General features: G+C 49.8%; 2 protein-coding genes across 4 annotated transcripts in view; both read right to left on the reverse strand.

Annotated features, from left to right (window-relative positions):
• Positions 1-1,734: 1,734 nt before the first annotated feature.
• Positions 1,735-10,307, reverse strand: LOC114592343 (uncharacterized). Of its 3 annotated transcripts, none has more exons than XM_028720452.2 (4): positions 10,094-10,307; positions 7,390-8,342; positions 5,512-5,647; positions 1,735-3,397 (listed from the first exon to the last, which is right to left on the reverse strand). In XM_028720452.2, the coding sequence occupies exons 2-4, from the start codon at positions 8,152-8,154 to the stop codon at positions 2,313-2,315; spliced, it is 1,986 nt and encodes a 661-aa protein (XP_028576285.2). In that variant the 5' UTR covers positions 8,155-8,342; positions 10,094-10,307; the 3' UTR covers positions 1,735-2,312. The 3 variants fall into 3 exon arrangements, with proteins under 3 accessions (XP_028576285.2, XP_077779345.1, XP_077779344.1); XM_077923219.1 differs by having other exon boundaries at positions 9,851-10,307; XM_077923218.1 differs by having other exon boundaries at positions 7,390-10,307.
• A 2,809-nt stretch (positions 10,308-13,116) lies between these two features.
• Positions 13,117-26,093, reverse strand: part of LOC114591078 (uncharacterized) — a 41,772-nt gene continuing 28,795 nt past the window's right edge. The window contains exons 13-15 of the mRNA XM_077923624.1: positions 21,638-22,544; positions 20,110-20,236; positions 13,117-18,099 (exon numbers count right to left, since the gene is read on the reverse strand). Of these exons, the coding sequence (XP_077779750.1) occupies positions 16,997-18,099; positions 20,110-20,236; positions 21,638-22,544 (2,137 nt within the window). The 3' untranslated portion in view covers positions 13,117-16,996. The remainder of the gene's footprint in view (positions 18,100-20,109; positions 20,237-21,637; positions 22,545-26,093) is intronic.

A 26,093-nucleotide genomic window follows, 5' to 3' on the forward strand; every position in this document is an offset into this window, starting at 1 on the left:
CTTTTTGACTACCATTGAGACTTGTATAAAACTATTGTTGTGTACTGGTATTTTATGTACCTTTATACTATATTATTGTATACTAATGTGATGCATTCCACAGTCTCCCAGCGATCGGAAGGTTGCAATTAATAGGATTGAGTAAGATTTCTCTAATGGGATAATGGCCCAAATATAATTATTATTAGGCACCTTTCTCTAACCATTGCAGCAGCAGGCTGATGGCAAGACCCCAGAATTTGAAAGGAGGAGCAGGCACGTCCTGCTCAAGGTTGTGGTACGAATGGCACAGCGATGAGCCAAAATACGTAGAAACAAGTTTCGAAAACGAGGGCCGTTTCAAGTATACGTCCGACCGCTAGCCAGCGCACGTGCATAAATGAGACCCATCAGTGTGCACACAGGGTGTTAAAGAAAAACAAAAAACCAGGGGCTGTGGTGAGGAGGAGAGTATGGAGCAGCAAGGTGTCTCCCTCAGCTGCCAGGACTGCAGGGAAACGGCAAAGGCAGAAGGGAGGAAGAAGGAAGCAGGCAGAGGCAGAAGAAAAAGGCTGGGATGGATCTGCAACTTCTGCCAGCATCTCTCTCTAGAAGCAGCATAAACAGAAGCTGCAGTTCCATTCCAGTCTTTTTCTTCTGCCTGTGTCTCCTGTCTTCGTTCCAGCTCCACTCACCCCATTTTGTCACATCTGGTGAGCAACATCTCCTTCTTTGGGGCAGGAAGATGAAGACGCTTTAATCCATTTTGGTCTGGGTTAGCGCGTTCTCTGGTTAAAGGTAAAGATCATGAAAACTGACTGTATCTTTGTACGCACCTGGTTATCGCTAAAGCAAAAATTTTGTGTTTTTGTCTTATTTTTAAAGTAAAGTTTAGTTGTTAATAAAAAAAAGTTTAGTTTCTTTTGTTTGTTTGATAAATAAAAACAATGTCCTTTATGACTGAGTATGAGTCTGTATTCAATAAACGTTCACCTTAAAATAAATCTTTGGGTGCCCACCGTAACAAAATGTGCTGCACATGGTTATGTGTATATCCTTCAATTCACTGTAACGCATAGCTTAATAACATGAACACGGAGAACCCGTCTTGCACATTCATGATAATTTGTGAACCTTGTGCTATCAGGGAAGCCCCACACAATACCGCTTTCAATACTGATTGCGTTTGCAAAGGTCACTGAGAACTACTGCTTCATTTCCCATCAATGCGTATCCTGTAATTTCCTGCTGATGCACAGTGATAAGAATATTTTACAGTACACTCCCACAACGAAACACCAGGGTTGTATTCAACCATGTTCTAGGCGCATAGAAATGAGCAAACCTAAGATAGTTGTGTCCATTAACCTCAGTAGGACAAGCATGGGCTTTGAGCCCTACTCAGAGTAGAGCCACTGGAGTTAATTAACCTAGTTAATTAATTTCAGTGGGTCTACTCAGAGTAGGAGTTGGCCGACTACAACCCAATGTTTGGAGGGGACATAAATCCGACTACAACCCAATGTTTGGAGGGGCCATAAATCAGCTGGGTTTCTCCTAGCAACTTCACCAGCAGTTGTCGGAGTCGAGAAGTAACTGCAGATTATCTTCTCCTAGATCTGCCTTTCTCAACCTGTGGGTCCCCAGATGTTGAACTACAATTCCCATCTGTTAGTTTCTGTTTTGCCACTGTGCAGCTGCTTGGAGTCACAGGACTCTGTTTACATTCCAGAGACCTTCCAGGCTGTTGGGAGACGGATGTGACGTTGGTGGTTTCCTGTTCCTTTGTTGTTCAGTTGCTCTCTGCTTTCATAGAGAGAGGATGTATATTTCTTTGCTGTCTGCGTAGTAAGAAATAAAGTATAGCAGGTAGCCATAAATCTCATCACTTCCGCGTGCTGTTTTGGATTCTCTGCTGAATGTGCCTGAGGCTTCGTCAAAGGCTCAGGTCATTAATTATCATCGGACGATGAGCTTTATCAGCTCGGTCGAACGGAGATTCCGACACCATCACCCCTAGCTAGCAAGGCCAGAGCTAAGGGATGATGGGAGTTGTAGTCCAACAACATCTGGGGCCCCACAGGTTGAGAACAGCTGTCCTAGATGAAAACAGGCAAATTATTTCCCTCCCCCCGAAAATGATTTCTGGTTTGTTTGTTTTTACAGAAAACCAGTCCCCTGTAGCATCTAGCCACGGTTTACCATTCTCCAGCACCACTGCAGTCCAACTAATAAATAACTTTGCCGCCATGCAACCAAAGTCAGGAGGGAAATGCCACTGCAGACTGCCGGCAAACCACATTCTATGGGGGTAACAGTAGCCACCTTGAGACTCAAGGCAACTTGGGGTGAAGTCTGGGCTCTTTGCTGGGCGGAGGCTCCTCCTGGAGTCCGAGCGTGTTCAGAGCTTCTCTCGTGTGGATCTTCTGGTGCCGGACGAGGACGGCGCGGTGAGAGAAGCTCTTGCCACACGTGGCGCACTGGTGGGGCCTCTCGCCCGTGTGGACCTTCTGGTGGCGGATGAGGACGGCCCGGTCGCAGAAGCACTTCCCGCACGTGGCGCACTTGAAGGGCTTCTCGCCCGTGTGGATCCTCTGGTGGACCATGAGGATCTGCCGCTGGCTGAAGCTCTTCCCGCACTCGGAGCAGGTGTAGGGCCTCTCCCCGGTGTGGACGCGGTGGTGCTTGACCAGCTGTGAGGACGTGTTGAAGGACTTGTCGCAGTCGGGGCACTTGAAGGGCTTCTCGCCCGTGTGCGAGCCCTCGTGGATCATGAGGCTGGAGCTGCGGCTGAAGGCCTCGCCGCACCGCGAGCACTTGTAGGCCTTCTCCCTGGTGTGGACCTTCTGGTGGTTGAGGAGCTGGGTCTTGCGGCTGAAGCTCTTGCTGCACTCGGAGCAGCTGAAGGGCTTCTCCCCCACGTGGATGCGGTAGTGGCGCGTGAGGTCCGAGCTGACGGTGAAGCGCTTCCCGCACTGCGAGCAGCTGTAAGGCCTCTCGCCCGTGTGGGTCCTCTCGTGCGCCACCAGGGTGGACTTCAAGCTGAAGCACTTCCCGCAGTCCTGGCACATGAACGGCTTCTCGCCCGTGTGAGTCCTCTGGTGCGCGACGAGCACCGTGGTCCGGCTGAAGCTTCTCCCGCACATGCCGCACACCTTCTCCCCCCGACTCCTGCGCCTCCTCTTGACGACGACCGCTTGGCCCCGTTCCCCGCTCTCTCCTGAACAGGGGGAGAACACGTCCCCTCTGGGTGCCAGGGACTTTTCCCGCCCTTTTTCTGATCCCTCGCGGCTCGCAGAGGCTTCTCCCCCTTCTTGGGGCCAGGAGAGACCTCCCCACGAGGCCCCACAGAGTTTGACCAGCTCGGTATTTTTGAGGTGGGGCTTCTCCTCTTTGCCCTTGGTGATCCACCCATCGCCTGCCAGGAATACAGAGAATTTATTCATTTAAGCAGTGCTTTTTTATGGGGGGGACGCAGGGGTATGCATACCCCGAAACATTTTGTGAATCTAAGTTTGGCCCCATTGAGAGGCAGTATTTCAATATGAGTAGGAAAATGAGAATACAGTCATACCTCATGTCACATTAGCTTCAGGTTGTGCGTTTTCAGGTTGCGTACCGCGGCAACCCGGAAGTACCAGAAAGGGTTACTTCTGGGTTTGGCCACTTGCGCATGCGCAGACGCACAAAATGACGTTACGCGCATGCACAGAAGCGGCGAATCGCGACCCACACATGCACAGACGTGGGTTGCGTTCTTTTCAGGTTGTGAACAGGCCTCTGGAATGGATCCTATTCGCAACCAGAGGTACCACTGTACCCCTAAACCAGGGGTCTGCAACCTTTAAGACAAAAAGAGCCACTTGGACCCGTTTCCGAAGAAAAAAACAACTGGGAGCCGCAAAACCATTGCGACATTTAAAACAAATATATCTCTGGAGCCGCGATCTGACAGCGGGCGGGAAGGTGACGTCGGGACGGTGCGTGACTAACACATGCACCGCCCCCATGCGACATCACAGCCAGTACAGCGCCCGCCACAGTGGGGAGTGTTGGGGCGCACAATGAGCCTCCTCCCCTCGCTAATATCCGCCCCGGAGCCGCGGCAAAGGTGTAAAAGAGCCACATGCGGCTCCAGAGCCGCAGGTTGCAGACCCCTGCCCTAAACATTTCTTTTTTAGAAAAAAAACACTGCATTTAAGTGATTTATATGCCACGCCTTATTTCAAAGAAATCTCTAAGCGGTTTACATCATAGATACAAAAAAAAAAGCCACCCCACAATTCTTATAAAAATCCACATTTCAGAGCAGAACAGAACAATTAAATACAAATGAATAGATTAAATTCCCCAGATGTGGAACGCCCTCACTAGTGAGGTGAGCCTGTCTCCTTCAATATTAACTTCCAGGAGGAATTTAAATACACTTCTCTTTTCCCAGGCGTTGGGCGGCTGCAGAATACTGTTCCCGGCAACCTCAAGATCACTGGACAGGAGGAGGTTTTTAATTGTAACTGACTTTAGAACACTTTGAACTGCAACTGCTTTTCAGTGTTTTTAATTGTTATTTGTTTCTGGAACAGTTCAATCTGTTTTAAAGTATTTCTGTGCTATGCTTGTGTTTCTAAAGCGTATTATGTGTTCGCTGCATTGAGCCCTTTGTAGAGGAAGGGTGGAATATTAATTCAGTTAACAACAACAACCCTCTTCAACATCTAAACTAAGACATCCCCTTAAACATATAAGACACCCTCTTAAACATATAAACTAAAACAACTAACATATGGGGACCATAATAAAGGTAAAGGTAAAGGTAAAGGTACCCCTGCCCGTACGGGCCAGTCGTGTCCGACTCTAGGGTTGTGCGCCCATCTCACTCAAGAGGCCGGGGGCCAGCGCTGTCCGGAGACACTTCCGGGTCACGTGGCCAGCGTGATGAAGCTGCTCTGGCGAGCCAGCACCAGCGCAGCACACGGAAACGCCGTTTACCTTCCCGCTATAAAGCGGTACCTATTTATCTACTTGCACCCGAGGGTGCTTTCGAACTGCTAGGTGGGCAGGAGCTGGGACCGAAAGACGGGAGCTCACCCCGCCGCGGGGATTCGAACCGCCGACCATACGATCGACAAGTCCTAGGCACTGAGGTTTTACCCACAGCGCCACCCGCGTCCCTAATAATAACCACTAGCAAATCCAATGGCAGCTGCTGCCCATTGCGGCTGATAGGGCGGAATGCAGGGAGCCCAACAGCAGGTGGCGCCACCCTTGCAGTGGTTCCCAATCTGTGGGTCCCCAGATGTTGTTGGACTACAACTCCCATCATCCCTGAGCTCTGGCCTTGCTAGCTAGGGGTGATGGGAGTTGTAGTCCAACAACATCTGGGGACCCACAGGTTGAGAAAGCTGGCTTAGAGGGCCATATTTGGCCCCCAACCTCAGGTTCCCATGTATTGTGAATCCCAAACGCTGGGCAGAAGAAGTCACAGGAGACAAAAGCCACCTAAGGAAGATGGGACCATAAAGAGAAACCCACCTCCCAGTCTAGGGGAACTGGTATCGGCACCACCCTCCTGCTTGACCGTGGAGCAGAGTGGCGTCTCCTCGAGGACAGGCAGAGGCGGCTCGGCCGCAGGCAAGTTCAAACCCAGCTCCCGGATCAGCGCTGAACCCTGAAACGAGAGCAGAAAGGATCTTCTTGAGGACAAAGGGATTTGGAGAGGGAGAAAGTGGTGGTCTCCATTCTCTCGCCAATCCTCTCCCCATGGAAGCTTCCTAGTGACTGTAGTGGTCAGGGGTGGTGAACTAGGATCTGGGAGACCAGGGTTCAAATCCCTGCCCAGCCATGATGTGTGATGGGTGAGCCCCAGTAGGACTATAAGTTTGAAGTATCATCAGCCTGCTTTCAATAAAACACAGCTTCCCCCAAAAGAATCCCTGGCAACCAGGGTTAGTGCGTATATAGTTTTCACTCAGGTCCACGTCAGTTAATTTAGGCGGGAAACCCTGGGCTGTTGTTGTTACAATGTGGACAGCTGGCTGCCTATAAAAGCAGGTCGGCTGAGCTGTTCAGTTCAATTCCAGCTTATTTATAAAGAACTACTTGGAGACATCTCTGTTTCGCCTGATATGTCCACCCACTACTTAATACTGGCAACAAAGGTGGGATAGGATGGACATCAGAGCACAGCTAGAGTCGGACACTCACTGAGCGAAATCACTGAGCGAAATCACTGGACAGAACCCAATTCAGAGCTGACCATTCTGGCTAGAGCACTGTGTTCCATCCATCGCCCTCCACGTCGGCATCGGATCCATGGCTTCACTCCTGCCTCTACCGCCGTTTGCCCCAGCCTCTGAATCACGGGGCTCATACCTCGCTCGGTTCGCCTGCTTCCTCCAAGCCAACAAACTGACGGAAGGATCAGAGGAGCGTAAGCGGGGCCTATTCCTCAGCCTCTGCGGGCCCGAGGTGTTTGAGACGGCCCGAGTTTTGGTAGCGCCACTAGCAGTCCAGGCAGTGCCGTGGGACATGCTAAAAGAGAAGCTTAAAAACCGCTACATGACAGGGGTCACCTACACACTCAGCATCCTCAGGAGCTCCCAGGATCCTTTGGGGGAAGTCATGACTACCAATTATTTTCCAGGCCCAAGTCCAAGTGCTGGTTTTGACCTATAAAGCCTTAAAATGGCTCAGGTCCGCAATACCTCAAGGACCGCCTCTTTCCATATGAACCTACCTGGACATCTTCTGGGGCCCTTCTTCGTGTGCCTCTTCCTTGAGAGGTTGACAGGGTGGCAACACGAGAACAGGGCCTTCTCTGCAGTGGCTCCCCGCCTGTGGAATGCTCTCCCCAGGGAAGTTCGCCTGGCGCCTTCATTACACAAATTTAGGTGCCAGGCAAAAATGGTCCTTTTTAACCAGGCCTTTGGTTGACCTGATTGACATCCTATACCCTTTAAAATGTTGCTCTTTTGGGGGTGCGGATTTTTATTGGGTTCTTGATTTTATTCTGATTATATATGTTGTGATCTTTTCTGTGAGCCGCCCTGAGACCTCAGGGTATAGGGTAGTATATAAATTCAATTAATAATAATAATAATAGTAGTAGTAGTAATAATAATAATAATAATAATAATAATAATAATTGCTCAACCAATCCGGGAACTGTAGCTCTGTGAAGGTAACAAGGGATACCTACAAACGCTCGGCAACTTCAAGAGCTCCCAGGATCCTTTGGGGGAAGTCATGACTGTGGAACAATATGGCTTCAAATGTGGAGTGCAGATGGGGGCCTTTTGGCCTGGCCCAACTTCAGGGCTCTCGTTGTGGTCAACAAACCCAAGGGCCAACGTATGAGGTCTTCACAACTCTCTCAAAACATCCTTGAATAGCGACCCTAAACGTTCTCACCTCCCGTTCCGTTTCGGCCGCCTCCCGCCGTCTCAGTAAAAAGCCTTCGGCCAGGGCCACCGCCTGGTCACAAGTCTGAGGGCAGCCATCTTTGACCCAGCCCTGAAGCTCCGAGGGCAAGATGGCCAGGAACTGCTCCAGGATCACCAGCTCCAGGATCTGCTCCTTGGAGTGCTTCTCCGGCTTCAGCCACCGGTGGCACAGGTACCAGAGGCGACTACAGGCCTCGCGGGGACCTTTGGCCTCCTGGTAGCGGAACTCCCGGAAAAGCGTCCGCTGCATATCCATGGCGACCGAATCGTCTCCCAGGAGATCCTCCGTCGCTTCCCAACAATCCTCCATCTTGACGGCGGCAATCTTTGTGGCGTCCCTTGGAGCTTCTCTGCCAGACCTCCGACAAGCGCTCGCCACTCCCTCAAAGGTGGCCAGGAAAGTTTTGGGATCGTCCCGAGGCAGAGATCCCAGCAAGGAAGGGTTTCCCCATCCCGAGCAAGGGAATCGTGTTCCTTTCACGTCTTCCGGATGTTTGCATGGCTTCCCGCCTGACTCGCCCATGACCAGTTCCGGGGCCTCCCTTTTCAGGAAATCCTGGTCATTCCCAGCCTTGGCTTTGTGAGAGGATCTTCCTGATCTCTCTACTGCCGCTTTGGGATCATGGCCTGTTCGGCTGCTCTCTTCCCGGTGCTCCTTGGCCTGGATCTCCCGTTGGAGCAGAGATCGGAAGTAGAGATCAACGCTTGGCGTTCTTCCCTTCTCGGCCGCCATTTTGGATCTTCAGCTCAGCATGGCGGCCTTGGGGTAAATGTCTATTTAACGGGAAAAGCCACCCCAAAAGGACTATAATCTCAGGCCCACACGAAGCCTGGGAAAATATTTCTTTGTGGTGGTGGAGAACAGGGATCTCTCGAGAAAATGCAACGTTTCACAAGAAGAGCTGGCGAGGAGGTCTTCCCCTGAGAAAGAGACGGAGATTCAAGAAGACAAGGATGTAAGAGTATAGAGATGAAGTTTCAAACTTTGCCATCTTGGTTGCTCAAAACAACAACTCATCTTCCCTCCCCATCCCTTTTTCCTTTTGTGTCGTGTCTTTTAGATTGTTAGCCAGATGGCGGGGACTGTTCAGCTGGTTTGTTAATTTGATCCACAAGCTGCTCTGGAAAACTTTTGGATGCAGAGCAGGGCGAAATGCTTTAAACAAGCAAACAAACAATTAATTAATTTAGTGTACTTTCCCAGCTGACACAGCTACAACAATATATTAATGGAATCCTAGTAGAACATAGTCTCAAAAGATTCCATCAATGGTGTCTCTGAAAAATTTTACACATCACTTGGGAAGACAGGCAAACTAATATCAGTGTGCTGGAAGAAGCAAAGATCACCAGTGTTGAAGCAATGATTCTTCAACACCACCTTGATTGGACTGGTCATGTTGTGCGGGTGCCTGATTATCGACCTCCAAAGCAACTACTCTATTCCGAACTTAAAAATGGAAAGCGTAAGGCTGGCGGTCAACAAAAGAGGTTCAAAGACTGTCTCAAGGCAAATCTAAAAAAATGTAATATAAACACTGACAACTGGGAAACACTGGCCTGAGATCGCTCTAGTTGGGAGAACAGCCTTTACCAAAGGTGTCATGGGCTTTGAAGACACTTGAACTCAGGATGCGTGCTAAGAGGAAGGCACGCTTGGCAAATCCACACCGTGATCAACTCCCGCCCGGAAACCAATGTCCCCACTGTGGAAGGGCGTGTGGATCCAGAATTGGCCTCCACAGTCACTTATGGACTCATTGTTAAAACCGTGTTTATGGAAGAGAATCTTACTCAGCTATGAGTGATCACCAAAGAAGAAGATTGTTTATACCCCACAAGAAACTAAAAGCAGTGTAGGCACATAGGATAGAAGCTGTGCTATACCAAGTCACACTATTGGTCTATGTAGCTCAGCGCTGCGTACACGGACTGGCAGCAACTCTCTGGGCTTTCAGACAGGAGATTCCTGCATTGCAGGGGGTTGGACTAGATGACCCTCGGGTCCTTTCCAGCGCTACAACTCTATGATTATAATGTCTTAAGGGAAGCCCCCTCCCCACAACTCATTTTCTCCCCTCCTGCTGCTTGCTATTCCAAAGTCTGCTGCATTGCAGTGGGTTGGACTAGATGACCCCGGGGTCCCTTTCCAACTCGACCCTTCCCGTAAAATTAAAAGCAGGCATCCTAAAAATCAGGTAGCAGGCGGACAGGGTAGTTCAGTGGTTCTCTGCTTGATGCAGGAATTCAGGGAGCTGCCTTCTTATCAAGTCAGACCAGGAGCCCAGTGATGCTGAGCACAGGTTGGCAGCAGCTCTCCAGGATTACAGACAGGATGCATTCCCAGCGCTACCTAGAGAAACGGAGGCTTGAATCTGGACTCCCCAGGACCTCTCCAACCCACTATCCTTCCCCTAAACGCTACTGACCCATCCAGAGCACTGACACCCCTTTGAGATCCTCCTTTCAACCGGAGGTGCTGAGCTCCGGATTCTCCTGCAAATCGGTCTCAGAGACCTGCGGCACCGGCAAGCTGCATCTGCCAAGAAAAAAAACCCCTCTCGGGCGCATTCACACGCGCACGCATGCAAGTCTTGCGCGGGGTGGGGGGCGCACGCCACCAGCTCCTTGCAGCCCCACCGGGCGGGTGCACGGGCGCCTCGCCCCCTTACCACCGCCGGTTCCCCGGAGCCAAGCAGAGAAACAGCAGCAGCAGCAACAACGGGGGAAAAGGGCCGGTCTCTCTGCAACTCTCGCCCACAAAAGAGGGAGGAAGAGGAAAGGACTTTCGGAGCCGGAGAGAGCGCGCGCGCGCAAACCTCCCTCTCCCGTTCCCAGCGATGGCTCCTCCGGCTCCAGTCTGGGAAGAACCACCTCGCTCGCCCGTTTAACCCTTCCCTGGGCCTTAAAAAAGACACCCCCCCAGCAAATAAATAAATAAAGGAAGAAATGAACAAAGGAGAGACAGTGCCATCTGTCTCCAGCTGCTCCTGGTCTTTGGTTTCCCCGGCAGGGCGCCTGGGAGCGCACAGCAACTGGGTTGGGGTTTTTTTTATGGGGTGTGGGGTTGGAGAGGCAGAAATTTGACAGGTGCAGCTCGGTGCATGCACTGGAGAGGGTGGGGTGCAAGGATGGGGAATGCAGAGGGTCTTTTTCCCGGGAGGGGGTGACTCGAGATGGAGAAGCAGGGCTTGGTGCTTGCAGTGCGCACAGCGGCAAAAAATGGGCGGAAGCGCAGCAAGAGCGCGTGGCCAACTTTCTCGCCCCGGCGGGGCTCTTGTGTCCTATGGGGAGGGAGAGCAGGATAAAGCGGGAGTAGCGAGAGCGAGGAGTTCTCCCTCCCCACCCCTCCTCTAACCTACATCTCTCTCCCTGCTTTCTTTCCCCTTCATCCTCAAGGTGTTTTATTCATTACTATTAATTTGTTAATCCCCCGGTGAGTGTGTCTGTGTCTCAGTGGAGCTGGAACTTGGAAACAAAGAGACCCGTCTTCCTCTGCTGTATCCAAAGCTGCGACGAACGGAGAACCCGAAACTTTTTTGGGGGTGATAATAATAAATAATAATATTAATAATAATAATATTAATAATAACACACCCACCCACACAATAAGAATGATTAATTTATTTATACACTGTCCATCTGTAGTTCTGTGGGGTTTTTAATATGTTGTAAGCTGCCGTGGCACTGTGGGTTAAACCACAGAGCCTAGGACTTGCTGATCAGAATGTCGGCGGTTCGAATCCCCTCGACGGGGTGAGCTCCCGTTGCTCGGTCCCTGCTCCTGCCAACCTAGCAGTTCGAAAGCACGTCAAACTGCAAGTAGATAAATAGGTACCACTCCGGCGAGAAGATAAACGGTGTTTCTGTGCGCTGCTCTGGTTTGCCAGAAGCGGCTTAGTCATGCTGGCCACATGACCCGGAAGCTGTACGCCGGCTCCCGTGGCCAATAAAGCGAGATGAGCGCCGCAACCCCAGAGTCGGCCACGACTGGACCTAATGGTCAGGGGTCCCTTTACCTTTAAGCTGCCTTGAGCATAATTTTAACTTTAGAGAGGCGGCATACAAATAAAATGATTGATTGAATGAAACACCACTCTCTTCACTATTCACTGCCTCTTTCGTAGAATCTTAAGAGCTAGAAGGGACCCGAGGGTCATCTAGCCCAAACCCCCCCCCCCCCACAATGCAGGAATCTCGGTTAAAGCATCCATGACGGATGGCCACCCAGCCACTGTGTAAAAGGCTCCAAGGAAGCCCACAACCTCCCGAGGGAGACTGTTCCACTGCCGAACATCTCTTACTGTCAGAAAGTTCTTCCTGATGTTTATCTTCTTCCTTGTAGCTTGAAGCCATGGGTTCGAGTCCTACCCTCCAGAGCAGGAGAAAACAAGCTTGTTCCCTCTTCCATGTGACAGCCCTTGAGATATTTGAAGATGGCTACCCCATCTCCTGCCATTTCCTCTCACACATGCACAATCTTCCACCCATCATCTGTGTCTCTCGAACTTATATGCTGAGCCCACTAGGATCTCTCGCTTCCTTTATGTGATAAAGCAGGCACTAGTCTCTGTTAGCCGATGCTGCAATAAATGTGTTAGCATTAGCCTTTCAAGTGTCACCGGACACTTTGTAGAGCGTAATAATAATACTATAATAATTTATTACTTACACCCCACCCATATGGCCGAACCTCCCCAGCCACTCTGGGCAGCTTCCAACAGGATATTAAAAACACAATAAAGATCAAACATTAAAAACTTCCCTAAACAGGGCTGCCTTCAGATGACTTCTAAAAGTCAGATAGTTGTTTATCTCCTTGACATCTGAAGGGAGGGCGTTCCACAGGGCGGGCACCACTATCAAGAAGGCCCTTTCCCTGGTTCCCTGTAACCTCACTTCTAGCAGGGAGGGAACCGCCAGAAGGCCCTCGGCGCTGGACCTCATTGTCCGGGCTGAACAATGGGGGTGGAGACGCTCTTTCAGGTATACTGGGCCGAGGACGTTTAGCGCTTTAAAGGGCAGCACCAACACTTTGAATTGTGCTCAGAAACATACTGGGAGCCAGTGTAGGTCTTTCAGGACCAGTCTCGGCGGCCGCTCCCAGTCACCAGTCTAGCTGCCACATTCTGGATTAGTTGCAGTTTCCGGGTCACCTTCAAAGGTAGCACCACGTACAGCGCATTGCAGTAGTCCAAGCAGGAGATAAACAGAATATGCACCACTTGGGCAAGACAGTCTATGGGCAGGTAGGGCCTCAGCCTACGTACCAGCTGGAGCTGATAAACAGCTGCCCTGGACACAGAATTGACCTGCGCCTCCATGGACAGCTGTGAGTCCAAAAGGACTCCCAGGTTGGGCACCTGGTCCTTCAGGGGCACAGTTGCCACATTCTGGACCAGGAAGTCCTCCACACCAGCCTGCCCTCTGTCCGCCCAAAACAGTGCTTCTGTCTTGTCAGGAATTAACCTCAATCTGTTAGCCACCATCCATCCTCCAACCACCTCCAGACACTCCAGAGCACCCTCAAGACTGCAAGAGGTCTCTGCCCAGAGCGCCGGACCCAAGAGAGAACTCGACCACTTCAGCAGGTAGAAATCAGGCACCAGAGAAGAACTGGAAGGGGTGTTCAGCACCTCAGTCCCAGCCTTAAACAAAGAGGAGCCAAAGGAAAACCTCACAGAGACAGGCCCTGTTATTAGGCACTTCTTACATTTTTCTTTAATCAGTTTCTATCGTATACAATACCCTCTTACTGTTATAACGAGGACAGGATGTCGTCAAGTCTCCGGAGTCAGAAATTGAGAGGACTGCGCCCCCAAAGAACAATTCAATGAATAATTGTTCCCTCCCCCATCCCACCACAAGAAAATAATAATCTACCCACTACTAGTCAATGCACATGCAGAGAACTCCAACAGACTCCTTGCTGCTTCAACTGTCTATCTAGATGCGCCATCCGTTCAACCGAGTGCATAGCTTCAAAGACGAGGATTCTGAGAGAGGCGGGTTCGCTGGCATCCCATAAATGCGGAAGTTTTCGATCGCCAAGCCAAGAGCTTTTGCAGCAAGGAGGTACACACAAACAATTTTGGGTGGCCCTTCAGATGATGGATGGTGGACTCCAGATTATCCTGTTTTGGAACTGCCTGCTGGGAGTTCGAATCCAGAAAATTCCTTTGGTGGGATTTAATCCTTTTCCCCAAGGGACTCCTGTGTGGGGTCCGCCATTTTGGAGACGGCTTGTTGGGCCTCTTTCGGCCTGTTCGCCATCCGCAGCAAGTCTGTCTTGATGCAACGTTCAGAGAGGTTTTGTTATTTCCAGTTTTTGGCATTCGGGCTTCTGTGTTATTACAGAATGGCTCAGGATCGTTTGAGGAGGTATGGAGTGGGGTTCACCTCACAAGTCCCCACAGTGGAAGCTCGGTGCAAGGACTTATGCTTGCGCAACAGGAGTTCCCCTCCCTCCGCACACCCCAGAACTGACGGGGTGTGTTTGTGTCAGAGCAGCATGTGGCAGGAGGAGAGGCGGGGAATCATTCCGACTGGCAAAATGGAACTCTTGAATGATGAGAAGAGTGCAACAACCCTCCCATAGTACAACGTAGCAATAAGTCATTGGTTCCGTTAGCATAAGGATTTCTGCTGGTGCAACAAAACTCCTGCCCTCCTCCTCTTCCCATGCACCCCTTAAATCTGTTCTGGAGTTCCCTCCCCCTGGGCAACCCTCAAAAGCAGATTTAGGAAGCTTGCGGGACAGAAAGTGTGGGGTAACCAGTCACATATAACCAACATGCCTAAGTCTAATTAGTGCATGAAGGGGTTAAGACCATAGAGTAAGCTGTCCTGCCAGGCTTAGCTGACCTGGGGAGGATATAGGGAATCAAGACTATTGTTCACCTACCTGAGAAGCTCAGCATGTGAAAAGGCTAGAGCTGGTTCTTGCAGCTCAACCGCATGGCTTTCACAAGCCACTCTCAAGTTCCTATACCAGACAGATGCCAACGACTCTGCCGCCAGCTCAACTACATGAATCTGACCTTTGGAGAATTGGTAACTAAACCAATTTTTAACTTACCCAATGTGTACCTTGGAGAAAGAGGGAAACTTTGAAAAGAAACTTTACAAAGGGGATGTTTTGGAACTCCGTTGGAAGTATATACTTTAAAGGTTCTCTCACAAAAGAGTACTTGTCCCTAACTTGGATCTTGGCATCCAGGAAGTTCCATTGTGCAAATGTAAATCCTTGTGCTGCTAGAACGAGGGTGCTGGATTCCACCCCTGGTTCACAGCAGCTGCCCTCAGCCTCTCACCCACCAGGTGCTGTTGGACTACAACTCCCAGCCAACGAGGCCATTGCGGTCCAAAACATCTAGTGGGCAAGAAGCCAGGGTTGCAGGAAGGAGGCAGGATTAGACCTTCTTATTCAGGCTGTAGACCCAGATGAAGCTGACCCCAGGCTGCTGTCAGGGCAAACTGTACTTTTAGCACTGCTTTTAAACATGATTTGATGTATTTTACGTTCTGCTTTTAACCTGCTTGTTTTTATTTGAAGTTAATTATGCCTGTTTTAAATGCTGCAAGCCACCAAGTTTGGGGGGAAAGCAGGATAAGAATACGTTAGATCTTCATCATAATAGAAAGAAGAGGAAGAGGAAGAAGAGGAAGACAGTGGTACCTCGGTTGTAGAACGCCTCCGCAGTTGAACGTTTTCGGAACGCCGAAAACCTGAAAGATAAACGCCTCGGTTTTTGAGGCTTCCGCTTTTCGAATGTTTCAGAACTTGAACGGATTTCCGGAATGGATTACGTTTGAAAACCGAGGTACCACTCTAATAATAATTCACTTTGGCAGGGTCAGCCAACATGGCAGTTCAAGTCCTACCAGCCTGAGCGGCCACAGTTGCGAATGGTCAGCATTGATGGGCACTGGAGACCGATAGCACCCTAAGAGCCAGGTGTTCCCCATTCTTAATTTTACCCCACTGAAGCTTGGGGGGCCAGTCTGTGGTGTCCAGCCAGGTGGGAGTGGGGTGAATGTGTGTTCTTCCCCTACTCAGAGGCGGGGGCATGGGAACCTGCCACCAAAGCCTCATAGAGGGGTTTGCCATGGGGTCATACTAGCCTTTACTCCCCTCATCGCTGAACGCCGGCCATGCTGATGAGCACCGGGAGGACAAAACATCTGGAAGACGCCAGGTTGTGGAAGACGATATGTGTGCATGCAGCTACGGACTACCGTGGGATTAATCTGGGATGGCAAAGCTGCAGCATTCTAAACTGCAGGTGTGGAGGAACCGTGGTTTGAACCAGAAATGGGGGGAGTTGTGGGCCGTCAGATTTAATGGGAAATGCATGGTTACCCGACCCATTGGGGGGCGGGGAGGTGAGTTTCCGTGAGCTTTAGGCTCGCAAGCATCCCCTTTTAAGTTCTGGAGATGAGAAGCATCCACTTCGGTTCTGGAACAAAAGCAAAAGATCTCTGCTTGGGGAAACCATGGTTTGCTTGTTTATATCAGGAATGGGGGAAAGCTTTGGCTCTCTGGACGTGGCTTGGCCACATCTCCCATCATCCCTGACCGTTCCGGCTGAGAAGGATGGGCGATGGAGTACAGCAACATCTGGAAGGAACCACTTTGACTACAGCTAGAGGAAACCAGCTAGAACAGTCTATGCTAAAAACTGGAGAGAGGAATCCCAAGAACAACGGCTGCAGAAGCGGATAGAATTTGCAGGACTGGCTAATATGACGGCCGAAATAAGGAACCAGGATGACAATTGGATAAGGGATGAGTGGGAAAGCTTTGGAGAAGATGATACCAAAATTAAATTTCAAGCTGGGGTAACTTTTATGAGCAACTATAACAAAGAGGGGGGAAATTTGGGTGGGTGAAGTACCTGATATGGAGCAAAACAAGGTGTGTGAACCTTGGTTTGTGAACGCCTTGCGACTTGAACGTTCTGGCTCCCGAACACCGCAAACCCGGAAGTGAGTGTTCCGGTTTGCGAACGTTTTTCAGAAGCTGAACATCTGACGCGGCTTCCGATTGAGTATCAGGAAGCTCCTTCAGCCAATCAGAAGCCACGCCTTGGTTTCCGAACCATTTTGGGAATTGAACGGACTCAATTAAGTTCGACAACCAAGGTACCACTGTATTTCTAGAATGCCCCAGAGTGCTGGGTTGGGAAGTCTGTAAATACTGTATGATGGGAAAAAATGCGATGTATAAATTGGATATTGGAAAATGCATAAAAAATAAATAAATGAATGGCAATGCCCATCAAAAAAGAAAAAAGGGGGGAAAGTATGGCCCTCTAAGATGTGACTTGACTACATCTCCTGCCTTCTCTGACCAGCACTGATGGGAGATGGAGTCCAACAAAATCTGGAAGGCACCATCCGGGTTACTCGTAGCACAGGGATGGGGAACCATCACCCAGGTGCTTGGCTGCGTTGCCCAGGGCTGAAGCGAGCCCGACGACACCTGAGAGGACCCCACAGATCCCAACCCCCCTGGAATAAGTGGTTGTCTGCATGGCGTCTCTCCCAAGGCATTTGGCGATGCTCCTGAGCTTTTACGAGGCTCCCTCGGGCGGCGGCGGCGGCTCCGACCGCTGCTTCTGCTCCTCCTCCTCCTGCAGCCGCAGCATGTTCAAGGCTTCCCGCATGTGGATCTTCTGGTGCTTGACCAGGACGGTGCGGTGGGTGAACCGCTTGCCGCAGGTGGCGCACTGGTGGGGCCTCTCGCCTGTGTGGACCTTCTGGTGCCGGATGTGGACGGCGCGGTCGGAAAAGCACTTGCCGCACGTGGCACACTTGAAGGGCTTCTCGCCCGTGTGGGTCCTCTGGTGGACCATGAGGATCTGCCACTGGCTGAAGCTCTTCCCGCACTCGGCGCACGTGTAGGGCCTCTCCCCGGTGTGGACGCGGTGGTGCTTGACCAGCTGCGAGGACGTGTTGAAGGACTTGTCGCAGTCGGGGCACTTGAAGGGCTTCTCTCCCGTGTGCGAGCCCTCGTGCTTTTTGAGGCTGGAGCCGCGGCTGAAGCCCTCACCGCACTGAGCGCACTTGAAGGGCTTCTCCCGCACGTGCACCTTCTGGTGGTTGTGGAGCTGCGACTTCTGGGCGAAGCTCTTGCCGCACTCGGAGCAGCCAAACAGCTCCTTCTCGATGTGGACGCGGTAGTGGCGCGTCAGCACCGAGCTGACGGTGAAGCTCTTCCCGCACTGGTCGCAGGTGTAGGGCCTCTCACCCGTATGGGTCCTCTCGTGCGCCACCAGCGTCGACTTGAAGCTGAAGCACTTCCCGCAGCTCTGGCACATGAAGGGCTTCTCGCCCGTGTGCGTCCGCTGGTGCGCCGCCAGCACGGTGCTCCGGCTGAAGGTCTTCCCGCACACGCCGCACGTCTTCTTCCCTCGACTGCGCCGCCGCCTCTTGACGACGACCGCTTGGCTCTGGCCTCCTCCGTCCCCGACGCAAGGGGCGCTCTTGGACGCCCTCTGCTCTTGGCGTTTCTCCTTGCTCCTTTGCGGGCCAGCGTCGCCGTGACTCACGGAAGCTTCTCCATCCTCTTGGGACCAAGGGATCCTGTCCCACGAGGACCCGCAGATCTTTGCCGGCTCGGGATCCTGCAGAGGGGAATTGTCTTGCGCTGTCTCGATCACCCACCCGTCGTCACCTGCAGGGACAGATGAGAGAAGATGAGAAGCTACGCAAGAACGTCAAGGAGGCCTGACCAGGCCAATGGTCCATCTCATTATATGAATCGTATGTTTACGCAATGTGCAACGCTTACAAATTTGGGGAGAAAAATACTAGGATGTGCAACTACCATATTGGCCAGAATATAAGCCGTACCCGAATATAAGCCGCACCTTTAAAATTCAAGGTGTGGGGGAGACAATACAGTGGTACCTCGGGTTACATACGCTTCAGGTTACATATGCTTCAGGTTACAGATTCCGCTAACCCAGGAATAGTACCTTGGGTTAAGAACTTTGCTTCAGGATGAGAACAGAAATCGTGCTCCAGCGGCAGCAGGAGGCCCCATTAGCTAAAGTGGTGCTTCAGGTTAAGAACAGTTTCAGCTTAAGAACGGACCTCCAGAACGAATTAAGTTCTTAACCTGAGGTACCACAGTACCCGAATATAAGTTGCTCCCTTAAAATTTCACTGGCACTCACACCCATTCTGTTTTGCCGTATGTCTGTTTTAGCAGCGATGTTGCAAAAAAGGCAAATTCTGTAAGGTCGGGAATTTAAGCCGCACTTTAACTTTTCATGGTCAGAATTTGGGGGGAAAGTGCGGCTTATATCTGGGCCAATATGGTAATAATAATAAATTTTTATTTATTATAAATAGCTGGGCTCAGGGCGGCTAACACCAGTAAAATTACAATAAAAACATAATAGGGGGTAAAAACCAAAAAAATCAAAACCAATTTGTTAAAATAGCCCATAGATCAAAACCTTAAGGGGAGGGAAACGTAAGGGTCAGACTGGGTCCAAACCAAAGGCGAGGCGGAACACCTCTGTCTTACAGGCCCTGCGGAAAGATGTCAAACTACTGTGGGAGACAAATGATCCTAAACCACGTACAGTCAAACCTCAGTTGTCAAACGGAAGCCTGTTCAGCTTCCGAAACGTTCGACAACTGAGGCGTGGCTTCCGATTGGTTGCAAGAGCTTCCTACACTCAAGAGGAAGTTCGGCTTCCGATAAACGTTCAAAAACCGGAACACTCACTTCTGGGTTTTTCGCGTTTGGGAGTCGAATGGAGCCATTTGAGAACCAAGGTTTGACTGTATCCATTATATGGGGTTTGACAGCTGGACAATGCAGACGCGTTCTTTGTGCCCTTACTTCTGCCAGAAGACTTACACTGATTCACCGGAAAGATAATGCTTTGGCCCCCTTTGCTCAATGGCAACTCTGGCAACATATGAACGAACTGCTTTTAGATGCAGGCTGAGTGTAGATAAATATAATGACACTTGGAAGGCATTTATAAAGATTATAAAGACTTGGTAATAATAGTATACCCGCTGGAATAATAGCATTACTAACAGGTTAAATCAGTAATGATACACTGAGATTCTGGTATAATATACAATTTACAGCATGGGAGAAGTTATGGAATCGTAATTTAAAATTCACAGCATATTACATGTTGAAATAAAATTATATGAAAATGATGTTCCGTTGGTATTTAACTCCCAGTAAATTAGCAAACATGTATAAAACGGGGTCAAACGTATGTTGGAAATGGAAAAATAAGGCACCTTTTATCATATGTGGTGGAAATGTAAGGTAGTAAAAGAATTTTGGGAAATGATATATAATGAGTTGAAAAAAATGTTTAAAACAACTTTTTTCTTTAAAAACCCCTGAAGCTTTTTAAAAAGGAATTATGGGTGTCAAAATCCCAAGGGATTTTATGTTTTATGCCGGAAATGTGATTGTAAAATTTTAAACTGAAAAACCACATAATCTCAAAAATATCAGGCATGAGAGATGATGCCAGGGAGAAAAAGCCAATGGAAGGAAGGAAGGAAGGAAGGAAGGAAGGAAGGAAGGAAGGAAGGAAGGAAGGAAGGAAAGAAAGAAAGAAAGAAAGAAAGAAAGAAAGAAAGAAAGAAAGAAGGAGGGAGGGAGGGACAACGAAGAAGAAAAACCACTCAGAGCCCTTACCCTCTGAATCAGTGTCACCATTCCCTTCTTGCTTGACCTCGGAGCGAAGTGTTTTGTCCCCGGAGATAGCTGGGGGCGGCTCAGCCGTGTGGAAGTTCAAAGCTACCTCCTGGATTAACGTTGGCCTCTGAAACACAGCGGGGTGGGGTGGAATCAAAATTGAAAAATGTATGCATATATGAATATCTCTATCTACCAGCTCCATCTATATCAGGGGTCAGCAAACTTTTTCAGCAGGGGGGCAGTCCACTGTCCCTCAGACCTTGTGGGGGGCCGGACTATATTTTGAAAAAAATATATGAACGAATTCCTATGCCCCACAAATAACCCAGAGATGCATTTTAAATAAAAGGACACATTCTACTCATATAAAAACACGCTGATTCCTGGACCGTCCACAGGCCGGATTGAGAAGGCGATTGGGCCAGATCCGGCCCCCGGGCCTTAGTTTGCCTACCCATGATCTATATATGAGGGGCTTAGGTTTAGTTCACAAAAATTATACGTTGCTTGACAGTAAAAACAAACCTCAAAGCAGTTTATGGAAAAGATAAAAAGAATAAAACTATCCATAAGAAGAATTAACCACACCCCAAACCTTGGTTTTGCTAACCATTTCTGATGAAGGTAACGTTAATTTGAGATGGAAAGAGCTAATCACCTTCCTTTTTTTAGCTGCTAGACATCTTATTGCTCAAAACTGGAAGTCCCTGCATCTAGAATGACCATAGTAGAAACAAAAAAGGATGGACATTAGCGCTCTCTGAAAATTTAACTACGGAAGTCAAGGGATGAGCCGGAAAAGGAGAAGAGGATAGCTTCAGAGTGACATGGCACCCATATTAAACATGCAATGGTCTATCACTCCCAGTGGCACCATCCAGACTCGCACTTGACACTTTGGGACAATTTTATTCCATAAGGGATCTGTATTTGGTATGGGGGGATACAAAGGGGGCAATGTTGGTTGGGGTGTGTGTGTTGCTATTTCATGTTATTTTAAAAAGTCAATGAAATACATTGAAAAAAGAGGAATAAGGAATAATAGCAATAATTTAAGGCTTTCGGAAAGTCAAAATAACATTAGCCTAAAAACAGATCAAAACTCTCATCAACCATTCTATAAATTTGGGCAGATCTGGCTAAACAAAAATGTGTTGAGCAGGTGTTGAAAAGAGTGCAAGGAAGGGAACCTGACTGATATCAAGACAGATCAACCAGAGAATGTACAAAACGAGGTTGTGAATTAATGCACATTCTCAAGCCGTGTTGGAGATTATGCACAATGACCGGAGAATGCACAAAATCAAGCTGACGTATGCACGTTCTCCAAGGCTTGTTGGAGATTATGTACGCTGGCCGAGAGACGTGCCCAATGTCCTCTTTGGGTTTTGTGCACATTCTCCAAGAGGTCTGGTGAATGTGCACAACGACCGGCTGTTATGCAGATTGGCCGCTTGGCTTCCGTTCCACACAAGGAACGAAATGGAAGCGGCCCCCTGGGACGGCTTCAAGAAAGCGCACTCACCTCCCGCTCCAGACGCCTATTTTCTTGCCGCCTGGGCACAAAGTCCTCTGCCAGGGCCACCGCCTGGTCACACGTCTGGGGCCAACTGGCCTTGACCCAGCTCTGCAGCTCTGAGGGAAGGATGGCTAGGAACTGCTCCAGGATCACCAGCTCCAGGATCTGCTCCTTGGAGTGCCTCTCTGGCTTCAGCCACCGGTGGCACAGGTACCAGAGGCGACTACAGGCCTCGCGGGGACCTTCGGCCTCCTGGTAGCGGAACTCCCGGAACAGAGTCCTCTGCACGTCCATAGCGGCCAAATCTTCTCTGCGGAGATCCTCCCTCGCCTTCCTCTCGTCCTCCATCTTGGGGGTCCTGCAATCCCCCTGGCTTTCCCTCCTGAGATCCGGCAGGCCTCTGAACTTCCGGTAGGCCTCAGCTGCTCCTTCCAAGGAGGCCAAGCAAGACTTGGAGTTCTCCCATGGCTCAGATTCCAGTCGCTCGGGGTCTGCCCACCCCGCGTTGCGGGACTTGGAGGCAGCCCGAGGGTCCAGGTATTTCAACCGCCTCTCTCCCGGCTCGTTCGTCATCTTCTCTGGGACTTCCTTCTTCGTGGGGACTCGGTCATTCCCGGCCTCGAGTTCAGGAGACGCTCGTGTGGCTCCCTCCGACGCCTCGCCAGGCTCGGGGCCAGTTCGCCGCAGCTTTTCCTCCGGCTGGTTCCCGCTTCCGGACACTGACTGCTCCATGGGGATCTGGTCCCGGAAGTCTGTGTTCTGAGTTTGTCCTTTCTCCGGGACCATTTTGTGTCTCATGATGAATTCTGGAACAGCGGCCGCCCTGGTCACACTCTCGCAGTCTTGGATTTGATCAGGGATGCCAGAATGCAAATACACGAAAGTATACAGGACAAACGGATGCAGCTTGAATTATCCGCCCATTCTCTGGCTCCTCCAACAAGAGGCTTAGGGCATGTTTAGGCAATACGACTGTTTCACCGCTGGAGTTGAGGGTGCTTTTCCTGGGAGGTGAAGAAAAGGAGGAAAAGATGCAGAGAGATGAGAAAGAATTGGAAAGATACATGATTACAGCAGCCAAGCTATACTTATGGTGGCGAGACTTTTACATGCACAAAGACGGAAAGACTCGCCGTTACCAACGATGGAGGAATGGTTACTAAAATTATCTGAGGTGGCGAAACTGACACGTTTGATCAGAGAAAAGTCGTGATTAATGTTTACTAAAGATTGGAAACCTCTCGTCAGACTTTCTGGGTGAAAAAGATAATGAAATAACAACACTTGGGTTCAAAGTATGAAGGTATAATGATGATAATAATAATAATTTATTATTTATACCCCGCCCATCTGGCTGGGTTTCCCCAGCCACTCTGGGCAGCTTCCAACAGAATATTAAAATACAATAATCTATTAAACATTAAAAGTTTCCCTAACTAGGGCTGCCTTCAGATGTCTTCTAAAAGTCTGGTAGTTGTTTTTCTCTTTGACATCTGGCGGGAGGGTGTTCCACAGGGCGGGTGCCACTACCAAGAAGGCCCTCTGCTTGGTTCCCTGTAACTTGGCTTCTCGCAGCGAGGGAACTGCCAGAAAGGTCTTGGCACTGGACCTCAGTGTCCGGGCAGAACGATGGGGGTGGAGACACTCCTTCAGGTATACTGATTTATAGAAAGTAGCTGTGCTGGATGTTATTTTGGAGTGGACAAATCGAATAATGTTTCTATATAGCCGACAGATGAAAAATTGGAAGTTCTTAAGTTTCTTAACTCCTTTTCTTTCTTTTAATTGCCCCCCCCCCGCTCTTTTATCTATTCCCCTCTCCCTTTCTCCCCCCTTTCCTTCTATTCTTCTCTCAATCTATGTTTCCATTTTACCTAGAGTAACATTTTACTGTGGACAAAAAAAGATACCTGAGAATAGTGGGGCTCGAACCCCCAACTCTGAGACTAAGAGTTTTGTGCTTTTGCCGACTGAGCTACATTTCACCCAAAAATCAGGTTGCTGGGTTGGGCCTGGGGGTTGGCGATGGGCACCCACAATAAGTTTTCCAGGGGGGCAGGGAGGTGCAAAGGAAAACAATGAAAGGCTAGCTTCTCTCTCAGACACACACAAAACCCAGGAAGAATAAGGACCTGTACAGTTGGGCAAGCCTTTCCAGCACCGCAGTGGGTTGGACTAGATGACCGGGGGGGGGGGTCCCTTGCAACTCTACAACTCTCCTTCCTTGGAGGTTTCCAAGCAGAGGTTGGCTGGCCACCTGCCATGGATGCTTGAGCTGAGATTCCTGCATTGCAAGGGGGTTGAGCTGGATGACCCCTGGGGGTCCCTTGCAACTCTCCAAAGCTAGGTGCTCAGCCGCAGCCGCCCCCCACCCAGCCTTTGCCCTTCTCCTGTCCCCGCCCGCCCAGCCACTCATGCGCACTGGGGGCTGCGCCCAGCCTGCTCTTTTCCCCCTTTCCTTTTTCTGCAAGGTGCAATGGAAGGAGCTGCTTTACCTGCTCCCGCGAGCGCAGGGGCGCCCGGTTGCAAAAGGGCGCGCGGGAGGCCAAGCTGCCGGGACGCGTCGCCTCCTCCTGCTGCAGTTGCTCCGCCACAAAAGGCGAGGAAGAGGAAATGATGGCCTCCCCCCCCCCAAGGCTCCCGGTGGCTTTCCCCGTCCACTCTGGGAAAGGCAGCCTCGGTCTGCTTAACCCTTCCGTGCAAAGAGAAGAAAGCTCGACAGCTGCTTGGCTTGCTTGCTTGCTTGCTCTGCAAGGCTGCAGCCTTCGCCCCGCTTGCCTGGAAGGAAGAGCTGCTCTCAGTTCAAGGCAACTGTAACCCCTTTTGGGGTTCTCGAAGCTACCAGCATGAGTTTGACCAAACTGCGGGAGGCAGTGGAAGACAGGAGTGCCTGGCGTGCTCTGGTCCATGGGGTCACGAAGAGGCGGACACGACTAAACAACAACAACACCTTTTGGAGAGGGGCTGGGATTGGGCTATCAGGCTGCAATCCGCAGGGTCAGGAGAGTGCAGGGAGGCTGCAGTCCGTACGGTGAGGGTCGTACTCTGAAAATGCAATCCGGTTTTTTCAATTCAATTCAATTCAAAATCCTTTATTAGGCATATCACACCTCACATTAACAAACAAACATCATATACAGACTGTGTAAAATATGGGCTCATCGAACACAATTTATCCCAGTCCTATTCTTAACTCCAAGAAATAAATCGATGTACATAAATAATATAATACAACACAGCAACATCACCTACCATTAAAAACCACTAAGTCTCTTTATCATGGCCCATTCTTTCTTCATGGACAGCACTTAAAAATTCAGCCGCTACTTTAATCCGGTTTTTGCCACAGAGACTTGCGAACCAGCCAACCTAAGACGAACTTATAATGTCTCGCAATACCGAGAGATGCTAGTGAAGTTGTAGGTGGATGTTAATGAAGTTGTAGACAGGGTGTTGTAGGGAAGTTGTAGATGACCCTGCACTTGGGGACCCATTCCAACGCTACAACTGATTCTCTACGATTCTATCCATGCAAGGATCATTTTTCCCATCCCACATTCCCTTCTGTGAGGGTCCCCAAGTTGGTGCCCGCAAAGGCTTTCATTGGCGCCTCTGGACAGGTCTGCTATGCTTTCAGCTTTAGTCTTTTTTTAAAAATGAAGTTTCAAGCCCTCCTGAGAAGAAAGGCCCTGGGCAAAATGTTCAGGTACCAACTAAGCGATAGTTGTGAGTGCGGTGTAGCCCCCGTGCATATTTTTCTGAAGAACGCCTCTGTTGTAAGACAGGAAAATTGCCAGCATTTGCGTAAAATCGGCACTGTGTGATCTCTGCAGTAAGGGCATAGGCGGCTTTGCAAGGAAAGTGTAAGGTTGTCAAGGATGGTTGTCCCTCCATTTTTGTGTTGTGCCACACACCCCATTACACCCACATACATTAATTCACTCCATTGGAAGGCATTGCAAGGCTGTAATTAAAGCTAAAGTTACCCAATTAAGTATTAACGTACATGGTGAGAATTGTTGTTTGTCTCATTTTTTTCTGTGTGTTTCACGTTTCTTCTTTATGACTGCTGTTGTAATAAATAATTCTTCATAAAAGCTACTGCATTGCATTCTTCATTGAATTATCTTTCCATTGATATATAATTTTATGGTATTGCTCCCCCCAAAAAGTGGTGTTCTGGGCCATCAAACCTCGGAAATACACTTTCCCCAAAAGTTCTCCACAATTTTGGCTGCTAGTGTAGGGCTATGTCCCACACACAAGGCAGCTATTTGGCAACCAGAACCACTAGCAGCCATCTCCAAAAATTCCAAATATCCACACAGGTCTAGAAAGCTTGGCGACGCCTGCCCTGAAGAGTAATGTTCCAGGGGCCACATGCCAGAGGTAAAGGTAGAGGTAAAGGGACCGCTGACCATTAGGTCCAGTCGTGACCAACTCTGGGGTTGCGGCGCTCATC

The sequence above is a fragment of the Podarcis muralis genome, chromosome 2 (genome assembly GCF_964188315.1).
Source record: "Podarcis muralis chromosome 2, rPodMur119.hap1.1, whole genome shotgun sequence".
NCBI classification, from domain to species: domain Eukaryota; kingdom Metazoa; phylum Chordata; class Lepidosauria; order Squamata; family Lacertidae; genus Podarcis; species Podarcis muralis.

Bases quoted from the DNA above. Each gene is read 5' to 3' on its own strand.
- LOC114592343 (XM_028720452.2), bottom strand. From the start codon at position 8,154: ATGGCGGCCGAGAAGGGAAGAACGCCAAGCGTTGATCTCTACTTCCGA. The intron at 5,648-7,389 runs GTGAGAACGTTT...CTCTCGTTTCAG, and splicing joins CGGCCGAAACGGAACGGGAG to GGTTCAGCGCTGATCCGGGA. The intron at 3,398-5,511 runs GTGGGTTTCTCT...TATTCCTGGCAG, and splicing joins CAGTTCCCCTAGACTGGGAG to GCGATGGGTGGATCACCAAG.